This window comes from Cannabis sativa, chromosome 1 (assembly GCF_029168945.1).
Source record: "Cannabis sativa cultivar Pink pepper isolate KNU-18-1 chromosome 1, ASM2916894v1, whole genome shotgun sequence".
In the NCBI taxonomy this organism is placed as follows: Eukaryota; Viridiplantae; Streptophyta; class Magnoliopsida; order Rosales; family Cannabaceae; genus Cannabis; species Cannabis sativa.
In genome coordinates, this window is record NC_083601.1 from 29524289 (window position 1) to 29538392 (window position 14104).

At 32.6% G+C, this 14104-nt stretch overlaps 1 protein-coding gene across 4 annotated transcripts; it reads left to right on the forward strand.

The window, feature by feature from the left end:
- The first annotated feature begins 10095 nt into the window (after positions 1 to 10095).
- LOC115708203 (basic leucine zipper 34) lies at positions 10096 to 13548 on the forward strand. 4 transcript variants are annotated; one of them, XM_061107352.1, is made up of 6 exons: positions 10096 to 10321; positions 10415 to 10621; positions 11002 to 11537; positions 11644 to 11719; positions 12056 to 12182; positions 13152 to 13548. In XM_061107352.1, the coding sequence occupies exons 3-6, from the start codon at positions 11008 to 11010 to the stop codon at positions 13316 to 13318; spliced, it is 900 nt and encodes a 299-aa protein (XP_060963335.1). In that variant the 5' UTR covers positions 10096 to 10321; positions 10415 to 10621; positions 11002 to 11007; the 3' UTR covers positions 13319 to 13548. The 4 variants fall into 4 exon arrangements, with proteins under 4 accessions (XP_060963335.1, XP_060963334.1, XP_030492273.2 ...); XM_061107351.1 differs by having other exon boundaries at positions 10097 to 10321; positions 10415 to 11537; XM_030636413.2 differs by lacking the exon at positions 10415 to 10621 and having other exon boundaries at positions 10097 to 10321.
- The last annotated feature ends 556 nt before the right edge of the window (positions 13549 to 14104 follow it).

Sequence of the window (14104 nt, forward strand, 5' to 3'; positions counted from 1 at the left end):
TTTCTAATACAACTTAAATTAGATATTTTTTCAAATTTTGTGGAAAAGATACTTAGTCAAATAAGATATTTTCTAGATAGTTATTTCTAGACTACTTATTATTTCTAATGTTAAATAGGAAAATAATATACATTGTGAAATTAATTATTTATATAATTAATTTTGGTACAATTTATTTTAAGTATATTTTTCCTAGTATTAAACTAGAGATTAATAATTAAGCATTCTCTACACTTAATTATTTATTTCTTTAATTTAATACATTTAATTAATTTGAAAATTAAATATCTAAGTTGATTTTCATCATGATACTTAAATATTTCTTTTTCATGACACTTAATTAAATAGAAAATTATTTTTAGTTGAAATTTAATTTTTCAACTAAATTTAAATAATTTTCAAAATATATTTTTTATTTATTTTATTAATCAAATTTCGAAATTGCATTTCTTAAATGTTGGAATTTCGAATTTTATTTGAAAAATAGATTAAAGTTGTAAATTATTTATTTTAATTTTGGACCAACTTAAATCAATGATTTTTTCATTAATTGACTAATTTAAAAATAAATGAATTAAAATATATTATTAGAAATTGAATTAATTAGTCAAAGGAAAATCTAGATAGATGATATTTTTGCTTGAAGTATTTTTCTAGTGTATTTAATTAAATAGAAAATTAATATTTAAGTTGATTTTCATCATCATACTTAAATATTTGAAATTTTTCTTATATATTTAATTAAATAGGAAAATTATATTTTTTGTTGTAAATTAATTTTATTAATTAATTTTGGGCCAACATTAAATTAGAATAATTTTTCCAGGATTAATTTTTTTTATTTTAACTTGCATTTTCGAAAATTGTATCCTTGAATATTTTAATTTTTCGAAATGCAATATATATTTATAGAAAATTAAATTTGAGTTGTAAATTAATTTAAATTAATTTTGTAACAACTTAAATTGAATATTTTTCAAAATATTTATTGGAAATTATTACTAAGATGGAAATAATTCATGTTATTTTCATAACCATCTAAGTAAAATTTATAAATATTAAATTAAAATTTATATTTAGAATTTTTCATTCTAAATTGGAAATTTAAATAAATATATATTTAAAATAAATAGATTAAATAAAGAAAATCAAAGAAAATACAACTCTCTTTAAATAATGAGCTTTATTATTAAGACATTCGATCTCCATTGTGGGTTTTACACCGCGTTTGTTTTAGTGAGTAATCCTCCCTAATGGAGGAACGTTCATTAGCAATTTCACACCGTTTAACCTCGCATGATAAGTAGTTTGTAAGTGTTTTGTATGGTAAAGATCACCCTAATGGTGGCGACCATACTTGACTTGCAAATTATGAAACAATGGTGGAAGCTCGTAAGATAGAATTGCCTTGACTCTCGCCTAAACGGGACAACGCTGAATTCCAATCTTGATCGAATAAAAGGTTGCTAGAATGGTTATCATTTTAGATGAGCTGACAACTCTATTCAATGGATGATGCTTTGACTCTCGCCTAAACGGGACACTCGTATCGCCTTGTTGAAAAACCTTGGAAATTATTTAGGATTGTATGTTTTAGTATTTTCACTTGTCATTCATTTTACTTCTTTATATGCTTATAATTTCTGAATTGTGTATGAATTTATATTGAACCATGTTATTTTCTGTTATTAAGTTGTAGTTTAATTTCGAATCTTCATTGTTGGTCTAACTTGGCTTGTTTATCTAATGAGATAAATCCCTAGTGGATTTTCACCATTAGACATTCATAATAGTGTTAGATCTCGAAAGATAAATATTGTATATGCGACATCTAGCTGTTCATCAATTGATGACACCTTAGACTAGCATTTTTACGATATGAAACAAGAAGATTGTATAAATAAGATTACTTTGACTTTCGCTAATCGAAGCATCGTTGGATTCTTATTTTAAACGAAATTATCCTAATTCCTCTTAGCTTATTCATTTCGAATTAGCTTCAAAACATATCATTGGATGAATGGTCTATAAATCATTTCATGTCATTATATTTTCTCTTAAGAAATTAAATGACGCATATGATTATAATCCCGAAATTCTATTCCCAATTGATATAAATCCTCAATCTTAGAAATCTCCTACTTGTATGGGCAAATCTGACTTAGAGTTTGTATTAGTAGTGCTGGTCCAAGATAGAATTACTCATTATATCTGGTATAAATTTAAGTCTTTGACTTTAATTTTAGATTCCAAATAGAAATTTTCTTATATTTCTAATTCCAGAATACAATACAGTTACACTTTCTCAAGTGTTTAATATCTATCTTCTATTAATGGATTAAAACTGTATGGAATATGAGTTAGGTATTCTGTGACCAGGATCCACTTACAGTATTCTAAGAACTCTTTGATGTAACTAAACCTATGTCATCAATAGACACTACCATTTTTTTTTTCTGGCATTTGTATCTTGTTCATAGTGGATTTGACAAGATCAATCTCTGCAAAGAGTTAATATGCCTATATCCACTGAAAGTAGTTCATCTCATTCGCAGATGAATGTACATTCAGGGGTGGATATGAGTTTTTTGTTGTATTCTTCAAACGATAACTCTAGATTATACCTTTTAGCAAGAAATTTGAAATGTTTAAAAAATTTCATTAATTTCTAGCAATGGTTAAAACCATTAAGGTAAGTGGTTAAAGATCTTGCGAACTGATAGGGGTGGAGAAATAGTTAGTAGATATGCAGTTCAAAGATCATTAATTTGATTTTTGAATTATATCAAAACTTACCTCCCCAAAAATTTCGAGTTGCATGTTGATGATTAGTTACTAGTCGTTGCCTAATACCTTCTATGGTAATACAATTTCAGAATGATGTAATGGTTGTATACTTAATGTAAATCATTACTAGATTCATGGATGACCTAATCAAAATCTTAAGAAAAGCTAGAACTGTTAACCATGGTTTCTTAGCTATTCTAAGTGATTAGGGGTGGACTATCCCATTGTCAATAGATAAGAAAGTGTTTGTTCAAACAAATACTACTTTTCTAAGAAAATGACTAAGTCTGAAAAACAAGTAGCAAATAAAGGAGATATTTAATTCTTGATTCCAAAAGTGTTCTATCATCTTATATAACATATGATGATCCCACTGCCTCTGTTGTCTTGTCACAACCGAAGAGATCAATACCATTTAGTTTCTTAGACATAATTCACGGTGCCTTGTCGTAGTGGGAGAGTTTCTAGGAACTCACCTTCTTATGACTTGGGAGACACTAGTGATTAAAATCCATTGTGAGTTTAAACAAGTAATGGATTGTCAAGATAAGAAACTAAGAAGAAAGCCAATAGAACTATGGTTTAATCCATTCACATGGAGTAACCTAAAGTTTTCTATTACAAGGACATAAAAGGAAATTTTCGTTTATAAGTCCATTCAATGGACTTAACAAAACTTCCTGTTCCTAGTATTATAGGTTTGAGTTTATCTAAACCTATGGCTTGTGGTATACCTGGTAATTACTTACTCTAATGCAAGCAACTTACTTTAGTAAGATGCTGAAGCATTTTCTTTCTAATGGCAATCTATAGAAGCTTCACAACTTCTTAGGTATAGATTTTATTTATCTAAGGAAAAGTCTTAACTATTCCAGAAAAGATAAAGCCATGAAAGAATTTCTTATGTCAACAGTGAGAGGTCTTAGATATGCTTTTGTATGCCTTAGACCAGACACCTGCTGTTGAGTGGGAGTAATGAGTAGGTATCAGATTAATCCAAGAGAAGAACATTGGAAGACAATCAAGTAAATTTTAAGATTAAGAAGAGGAACTATATGTTAGTCTATAAGGGTGTGTTTAAAACTCTTAGACTACACCATATCAGATTTCGAAATTTGCCTTTGTGCTAGTAAATCTTTCTGATAAGATGGTGGTTACTCTGGGGGTGGAATAGTGATTTTGGAGAAGTGTAAAAACCTATCTGTAGTTTCTAGGTCTACCAGAGAGAGACTGCATGTTAAGGTTGCAAGAAAGGTACTTATTCAGTCTAAGGAAAGTTCTATACATCTTTGGCACCATTCCAAATTGCCTTAAACTACTAGTGTTAATTTCCTGATTAACCAAATGTAGTTGCCAAAGATATAGAATCCAGTATCCCAAGAGAGTAGACATATAGAGAGGAATTCACATTATCAATGATTTTGTGATTAAAGGAAGAGTAATGGTGGAGAAAAGGTTCTGTTTAATTCAACCTTTCAGATCCTATTACGAGGAGTTTACTACTACTACACTTGATTTGTATATCGAGGTGTTGAGATTATTTGAAACGCACTTTTTGTTTTATATTAGTGCAAGTGGGAGTTTGTTGGGTTTTATGCCCTAAATAAAACTCATTTCAATATAATCAGATTTACTTATTAATATAGATCAGAAATAACATTTAATGTTGCATGGTTCACATGATTTATTTCATGATTATATGTACATAATGTATAGATTCATCTGAAACCCTTTTCACATACTTGATCCTGTTTATTGTGCCGTCAACACATTGGAAAGTAAACATGACTATGTGAATAAAGTTTCCTAGATTTATCAGACACAGGGTTTTACTGATATGATAATCTACAACAGAGTTTACTTGCATTTGGAGAAGTGCTATGTTCTTTCCAGAGCATTGGTTAAAGTAAAGCTCAGGTTGGATGCATGGAGTATGCATCGGAAGGGACCGATATTGAACTTTGACTTAGATTTATTAAACTTACCGTAATATCTATTCAAGTCAATATCGCCTAGTTGATCCTAGATCAAATGTTCTTAATCCTGTTATGATTAGGCTCAATCTTGAAAGGCTATTCGTGTTCTTTGATTTGTTAGTTAAGCCTACTTTTAGGTCAGGGTGATACGTACATTTTGGGAACACGGTAGTGCAATTGAGTGGGAGCGCTATCATAAACATGGAATCTATAGCTTCTATCTGGCGAATAGTAAGCAAAGGATGATCTCCTTCGAGCTTGACCAAACGAACATAAATGGTGGAGTACTCATTTCACATAAGCTGAAATATCATTTATACGGGGTCAAGTGTTTTAAGGAATAAATACATTGTAGGGTGTAACGGTAATCTAATCCCTTTACAGTGTAGATCATTCATATAGAGGATCATTGATCACATTAGGATTATAACAATGGATAACTAATGATGTGTCTATATGGTGGAACATATAGAGCATTCTATATACTGAGAGTGCAATTCTAAGTTCTATGCGTGGATTCAACGAAGAATTAATAAGTTAGTGAATTTTAGTGCTAAATTCTTGATCTACTTATTGGAAGCTCGGTTATATAGACCCATGGTCCCCCCACTAGTTGAGATAATATTGCTTGTAAGACTCATGTAATTGGTTTTGATTAATCAATTATAATTCTCAAATTAGACTATGTCTATTTGTGAATTTTTCACTAAGTAAGGGCGAAATTGTAAAGAAAGAGTTTATAGGGGCATATTTGTTAATTATGATACTTTGTATGGTTCAATTAATAAATATGATAAATGACAATATTATTTAATAATTATTTATAGTTATTAAATAGTTAGAATTGGCATTTAAATGGTTGAATTAGAAAATTGGCATTTTTGAGAAAATCAGATGCAGAAAAGATAAAACTGCAAAATTGCAAAAAGTGAGGCCCAAATCCACTAGTATAGGGCCAGCCACTTTTGTAGGAAATTTAAACTGATTTTTTCATTATTTTAATGCCAAATAATTCAAACCTAACCCTAGTGGAATGCTATAAATAGATAGTGAAGGCTTCAGGAAAAACACACTTAAATTTTCTATTTTTCCTTCAGAAAAAACTGAGCCTTCTCTCTCCCTATCTTTGGCCGAACCCACTCTCTTTCTCTTCTTCATTGAAATTTCGAAATCCTTAGTGTATGAGTAGTGCCCACACACAACAAGTGATACCTCAATCATAGTAAGGAAGATCGTGAAGAAAGACTTTCAGTAAGGATTTTCAGCATCAAAGATTCAGAGAAAGAGATCCAGGTTCAGATATTGATAATGCTCTGCTACAGAAAGGAATCAAGGGCTAGATATCTGAACGGAAGGAGTCATTATGTTCCGCTGCACCCAATGTAAGGTTTCCTAAACTTTATATGTGTTTATTTTATCGTTTTAGAAAGTTCATATTTAGGGTGTTAATCAACATACTTGTGAGTAGATCTAAGATCCTGGTAAAATAAATTCCAACAGTTTATATATAAGGCACAAAAAAGGAAGCCCACAATAAAATTGGGTTGAAAATATTGGGCCACTAAACCTAATACTTCCCTCTCAAGATGAAATATACAATTTTTTTAAGTTCATCTTGGTAGTAATGGTATGAAAATAAGCAAGAAATAGAGGTTTTGTAAAAATGTCAGCAATGTTGTTTTTGGTGGTAACATGAATTAGCTTCAGTGTGCTTTCTTGGATCTTCTCTCAGACGACATGATAGTCAATCTCAATGTACTTGGTCGTTCGTGGAATACAAAGTTTTTAAAAATGTGGATGGCGGCTGTATTGTCGCAATAAAAGATGGTGGGATCTTTGTGATGGATGCCAAAGTCTTGAAGGAATGCTAACAACTAGGTAATCTCACAAGTGGCCTTGGCCATAGCCCGATATTCTACTTCAGCGGATGAACGAGATACGATGGACTACTTTTTGGATTTCGAATAGATTAAGTATCTACCAAGAAAGACACTGTAGCTAGAAATAGACCTTCTAGTGTCACTACATGAAGCCCAATCAACATCTAAAAAATATTGAGATGAAAGTCTATACTTGACATATCAGTTTCAACATAAGCAAATAAGTTAGTTGAAGATGCTGGGTAAAAAAATAGCCCTTGGCCAGAGGTACCCGTAAGATATTGTAATATTCTATGAGCAGCAGTGAGGTGGGTAACTCTCGGATTGAATAAAAATTGACTTAGTTTATTTACGACAAAAGAAATATCAAGTCGTGTAATAGTTAAGTAAATGAGTTTACCAATGAGGATGCGGTAAATTTTTAGATTTTCTAATGGTTTTCCAACATCGGATGAGAGTCGGATGCTGGTTCCACTGGAGTGGGAGCAGCGGAAGCTCCTAAATAACCTATGTCAGTCAAAAGTTGTAAGGTGAATGGTCCTTGAGAGACAGAAATCTCGGAGGAAGAACGACCAATCTCCAAACCTAAGAAAAAATGTAAAAGACCTGGGTCCTTAAGCTGAAACACAGAGTTAAGTTGCTGTTTGCAAGAAGTAACAACATCATCATTATTGGAGGTAACCACAATGTCATCAATATATATTAAAAGGGCGAGAAAAATGCCTTTATCATTTTTGATGAACAAAGTGTGGTCTGAGAGAGATTGGGTGAAACCAGTTGATAGAAGATAATTGTTGAGTTTTGTGAACCATTGTCTAGAGGCTTGTTTCAAGCCATATAGACTTTTGGTCAATTTACAAAGAACATTTGGGGGAATTTGTCCCTTGAGTTTATATCCTTTGGGGAGTGTCATATAGAGAGTTTCATTGAAATCGCTATGAAAAAAGGCATTGTTGATATCAAGTTGGTACAGAGACCGATTGTTAATTGCCGTAATGGCAAGCAGAAGTTTTAAGGTATTAAACTTTGCAAAATGGGCAAAGGTGTGAAAGTAATCAATACCTTGTTTTTGATTGAAGCTTTTGGCAACCAATCGTACTTTGAAACGATCAACTAAGCCATCAACATTGTATTTGATTATGTATACCCATTTACAACCAATGCATGGTGTCCATTAGGGAGACTGACGACTAGGGGTGTTCGTGGTGCGGGTGGTGCGGTTTTTAACCATTTTTTCAAACCAACCCGCACATGCGGTTTTTCTAATTTTCCAAACCGCACCCGCATCGCGATGCTAAAAAACCGCAAAAACCGCACCGCAAAAAAAGATGCGGTGCGGTGCGGTTTTTGCGGTTTGAACTATCACAATTTTTTTTTTTGAAATTATCATAAAATAATTAAACTATCATTAATATAATTATTCCAAAACACTTAAGAAAATACAACAAACTTAAGATTAATAAAAGTTATAACAATAACAATAAGTCAATAATTTTTTTAAAATTTCAACAACACACTTAAAATCAAAATAACAAACTTGAAACTAATTAAATTCCAACAACAATATAAATGTACAACTAACATACTTTCAACAATAGATTAAAAATAAAACAAACACAAACTTACAACTCCAAATTTCAATACACATGTATGAGCTTGGGTTTGTTGCTAAGAAAAGAGGGTTTGTGAAGAGTTATGGATTTTGGCCTAAGATTTATGGGCTTGGGTTGGGCTCATATGGATGGGATTAATTAAACTAATATAAAAATTGAAATTTTAAAATATGCGGTGCGGTGTGGTTTGAATCGCGGTTTAATAATTCAAAACCGCAAACCGCACCGCACGGCGCGGTTTGGGAAAAATTCAAACCGCAACCGCACCGCGAAGAATTTCAAACCACATTTTTTTTGCGGTGCGGTGCGGTGCGGGCGGTTTGAGCGGTTTGAGCGGTTTTATGTACACCCCTACTGACGACGATCCAAGTGCCGTTGGCTTCAAGAGCATCAATTTCAGTGTCCATGACTTTTTGCCATATGGGATCTTTTACTGTTATTTTGTAGTTGGTGGGTTCAACAAGAGAATGGGCAGCAAGAGCCGCTGCTCGAAAGTGTTGTGTTAACTTATTATAAGACAAATATTTATTAATAGGGTGAGCAGTAGAAAAAATAACAGTAGTATCGCAAATGTAATCAGGAAGATATTTAGGTTTGGATAATATTCTTCCTCAATTTTTTTCTCTTATTACCACTCAATTTTTAGTTAACATCAAAGTTCTTCACTCTAATACCATATTAGAGATAAAACCTATCATCTACTGCTATGTGGAATACGATAAAATACCAACAAATATATTTAGTAGGGTTATAATGAAATTTATATATAAGGCAAAAAAAAAAAAAAAGAGAGAAACCCACAATACAATTGAGCCGAAAATATTGGACTATTAAACCTTTTTTTGTTTGGATTCTCATATATTTGAAGGGATTAGCCTCTCACTATCTCCCCTTTCGCTTCTTCTTTCTTTCTTGCCAAAGGAAGGGATATCAATCCATTTATCTCTCTCCCTTGCTTCCTCTTCCATCTACTAAACATTTTGTTTTGAGTAATTTGCGGCAAAATCCCTTCAACTATCAATTTACTTGCAAAAAACTATCCAATCTCATATTTTGGTGGGAAAACTCTCCAAAGTACTGTTCCGTTTACATTTTAAGGTGCTGTCTGTCCAGCCTCGTTAAGTCCTAATTTTGCCCACGTGGCAATGACAGGTCACTAAAAAATTATCCTATGTGGCCATATTTTACAAAATAAAAATAAAAACTTTAAGAGTAATTTGCGGCAAAACCCCCAACTATCAACTTACTTGCCAAAAACCATCCAAAAAACTTTAAAGTTAGATGGTTTTTTGCAAGTAAATTGATAGTTGGGAGAGTTTTGCCGCAAATTACTCTTAAATTTTTTATTTTTATTTTAATTTTTATTTTGTAAAATATGGCCACGTAGAATAATTTTTTAATGACTTGTCATTGCTATGTGGGCAAAAATAGGATTTAACGAGGCTGAACAGACGACACCTAAAAAATATAAACGAAACAGTATTTTGGAGAGTTTTCCCACTAAAATATGAGGTTAGATAGTTTTTTACCAGTAAATTGATAGTTGAGGAAGTTTTGCCGCAAATTACTCTTTTATTTTTGTTTACATTGGAAAAGAGAAATTTAAAGTGGAGAGTTTAAACTTTTATTTTATGAACAAAAGTATGGAACCGCTAAATTAGATGACGCACCAAACGTTAGATAAAATACAAAACGACAAATGAGTAGAAATCCTAAAAAATATTTACAATCATAATTCATTGTAATTGATGAGTAAAAAATTCAAATTATATTGGCAATAATAAAACGAGGAGAAAAAGTGAAAGATTGGCAAAGAAAGGAAGGAGTAGGGGTCGTACGGTGTAATCCAGCAAGTGGGAGTAAATGAGTGGACACTGACACTGACAACTCTGCTGTAATAAATATTTACTTCCCCATTCCAACCCCCTTTCCCTGCGCACCTTTACTTATCCTTCGCCCACTCTTCTTCTTTTCCCTCCCTCTCTCATCATGCTTCCTTTCTTCTTCTTCACACAGTAGAGGGCAAAACAATCTTTTTAAATTAAAAATAAACATAAAAAGGAAGGTAAGCCCCAGCTCTGTTAATCCTCATTTTTCTAAGGGACTTTTTTCTTTTCTTCTTTTTTAAATACTAGTTATACACTGTCTTTCTGTTCAGGGTTTTTCGTTTTGCTTCAATCTGGGTGGAGCTTACATGGTTTTTATTAAATTCTGTTGGTGTAGATTGGTTGAATTTCCATGAAATTACCCTTTCTTTTGGGTGTTTCTTGTAGAACTTGGATTCCACTGTTGCATTGAGATGCTTTTTCGTGATATTCGTGTCTGATATGTTTGAATTTTCACTGGGGTTGACCATTGACCAAAGGTTTTCTTTTTCGGTGCATTCACACTCAATTACTTAAATCACCCATTTTGGTATCCAGTTATATTTGACTCCTTTCTTGGATTGCTTAGAAAGTATTTGAACTATTAACTTTAGTTCACAGAATGAGTAGTTAAATTCCCTTATGCAATAACCCTAAGTAAAAACTTGTAAACTGTAGAATTAATTTGTATATTTTGAAGTTTTTAGTTCCTTTTCCTTTCTTCCTTTATCTTGGTAAAACATATTGCTTCACTAAGATAGGTTAGAGAAAATGACATTAAACATGGCATTATTGTTATGATTTTTAGTACTTCTTTTGTATAAAATGGTAAGAAAAGAAAAGCATTGAGAAGCTGATAAAAAACCGCCATGTGATATAGTTCACCATGACAACAAGGCCATCACAAGCTCAAGTTCAAGCCCACCTGCCTCCTCGATGCCCAATTCAAAAGAGACCCACCAGTGCCTCAATTCGAAACCACAACTCTTTCTCTAATCATCCCTTTGTGGAAGATCATCCAGCATGGCTTGATGACTTGTTGAATGATCCTGATTCAAATTCTAAAGGAGGATCACTTCGTCGTTCAGTGAGTGACTCTGTTACCCTTTTGGACAGTGTTGCAGATTCCTTTTCCATTTTGGCTCCCCATTATGATGAAGGGAATTCAGTTGGTAACCCAACTAATGGTGGGTTGGAGTCAGCTTCTTCTATGTATGGTCCTAATTCTCCTCGGCTAAGAAGCAGTTCTTCGTTTTCAGAGAATGCCATAGTGTCAGCATTGTCTGAATATGTTTCTCATGATTCTCGGGAGTATATAGATAGTCGTGTTTGCGTTCCTGGTGCTAGGAGCAGTTCTAATCTGTTTGACATGAACACAGATGGTTCACTCAATGTGGATGCAAAAACAGCGAAACGGTTCGGATCTAAGCTCATTTGTTAATGTTATTTTTGCTTGTGTTTATTGTACTCTGTAGCTATCTATAGACATTAGTGGATTACCAGCTTATTGGCTTGATTGTAGGCACCCTGGGCAGCGTTCAAGGATTCGAAAGCTCCAGTATATTGCTGAACTTGAAAGGACAGTTGATGTTCTGCAGGTACAGATTGAATAAGAGAACACTAAGTTTGGCTTATGTTTGTCATCATGAAATAGACCATAACATGTTTACGTTTTGCCTTGATTGATCAGTAAGAAAATAGCTAGTGTATGCTATGTCTTCAGCATAATCCAGAATGAAGTATTGCCCATTTTACCTACCTTATATTTTGTTACAGTTTTGCTCTGTCTTAATAACATTTTTTTGGATTTATCGAACTTAGTGTTGTAACCCTGATATTTGTGGTGTACTACATCTGATTTTTTGCCCTTATGTGTGGCTGCATGGAGTGTATCTATGAATAGTGCTTAAGTTTTACTTTCAATGAATTTGCAGACTTTAGAATCAGATTTGGCTGTTAGAGTTTCTTCTCTACTCCAGCAACGTGTCGCCTTGTCCATGGAAAACAACAAACTGAAGCAGCAGTTGGCCAGAGTGCGGAAGGAAAAGTTGATAGTGGATGGTAAGTTACCTTGTTGAATTCTTGTTTCTAGTTCCATGGAAAGATATTGAACAATTTGCATTGGTTGATTGTTTTCCTGCTAAACATTGTAATGCTCCTATTCCTATCTGAAGTCACAACCCATAGCTATAATATTAAAATTTTCACACAATTCAATAGTCGAACTGGTACTTATTCAGAGAGAAGGGGAAAATAGATTCTAATAATAAACTAAAAGCAAAAACATAAAAGTCAAGAAGAAAACTTGGTGCTAAGATAAAATAAATTGTATGTTGTCTGGAGGAGTCTAGACAAATAAATAGTTAATTTTGGTCAACAGACTCAAAACAGCTATTCAATGAGGTTGAATGCAATTTGTTTGCCTTTCACATTGCCATATAAAATGCTTCCCAAAATTTCCTTCTGTAGTATAATGCTTAAAAGTGTGATTAGAAGGCTTTTAATCATAGTGAAGTGAAACTATGTAGTATGTAAATAGACCTTCTGTTTAAGATTCATATTACGATAATGAGAATAGGAATGAAATCTTAAACATGTTCCTGTATTTAGGGATGTCCGATTTGCAGCAACATTAGAATTTATAATAGTTCAAATGCTAAATACTAGTAATAGTACCTTATTTAATTGTGGAGTGAATTTTGAATTGAATACTTTGATATCTTCTGAATTTGTCAAGATACTAGTAGCTTAATTTAGCATATTTGCTTGTCATTCCATAACGCGCCACATAATTAATTACCTGAATTTAGTTTTCTTGGAAGGTTTTGTAAAATGTCCAAGAGATTTGGATTTTCACTTAATGATGTATCATTTATGTCACTGAAGATTGTTGTGGAAAGTTAGTTACATATGTATGAGCTAACAGTTGAGGAGAGCTCAGTCCAATCTTTGATCTCTTCATATTATTATGTGGAAGGATAACATGGTTATTGGTTTCTCATATGCTGCTGATTATGCCTACTTGTGCAGGTGAGTATCAGGTACTGAAGAAGGAAGCTAAGAGATTGAAGAGTGGTTTAACAAATTCTAGTCGCAGTCAAATTCGAACATGTTTCATTCCGAATCCCCCAGCTGAGGCAGGTAGTTTAGAGGCCATACAAATGACTTTAGATATGGAGAAACTTAACCTTTACTGAAAGTGAAATCGAAATCAATTAGAAAAGAAAACACAAAATCATGGTTTTTGAAGCTGATAGATTCACCACCTTGTAAGACTCCCATTATCTAAACCCAGTTCAGCCTTGAAAAATATGTGTTAGGTTAACATGTAATAATTATTACTTTTATCCTTGTTGCATTGTAAGAGGAGATGTATTTTGCCAACTGCTGTTTTCTTACAATGGAAGAGGGAGCTGACTTCATCTTCTTTCCAGTGACTTATTCTATTTCCTTAATTCAATCTTTTTGGTGGAGATAACTATAAGTAGAAAAATGTTTTTTCTTAACCATATTCTTATTGACAAGAGTAGTTAATCAACTTGGTTTCGATGGAAATAGAATAATTAGCTCATATTGAATACCAATTTTTCTGTGCAAAAATCTTGATTTCCTTTATGTATTTTTGCCCATTGTTATAAATTTGTGTGGGTTTAATTTATTTTGGTTGGTTTTGATAAATTTTGTGGGATTAAAAGTTATTCCGATCTCAATAAATTATGTCACCACCAAGCAGCATCGTTCTCTATAGACAACTATCAGATTCAGTAACCCAAAAATAAAAGAAAGAACAATTGACAAACATCGGAAACATTATAAATTAAATTAAATGTGTCGTCAAAAAACGACATATCCAGATACATTATATCCTCGAGTATTTGATATCTAATTTTCACACAGCATGAGATCCATGAAACTATGAAAGAAATATCACATTCTAATGCAAAGCAATCACATTCATTCGAACTAAGCTGCTGAACTAAATA

Excerpts from the sequence above, each read along its gene's own strand:
- LOC115708203 (XM_061107352.1), top strand. The coding sequence starts at position 11,008 with ATGACAACAAGGCCATCACAAGCTCAAGTTCAAGCCCACCTGCCTCCT. Across the intron at positions 11,720-12,055 it reads GGACAGTTGATGTTCTGCAG|ACTTTAGAATCAGATTTGGC; the intron begins GTACAGATTGAA and ends ATGAATTTGCAG. Across the intron at positions 12,183-13,151 it reads GGAAAAGTTGATAGTGGATG|GTGAGTATCAGGTACTGAAG; the intron begins GTAAGTTACCTT and ends CTACTTGTGCAG.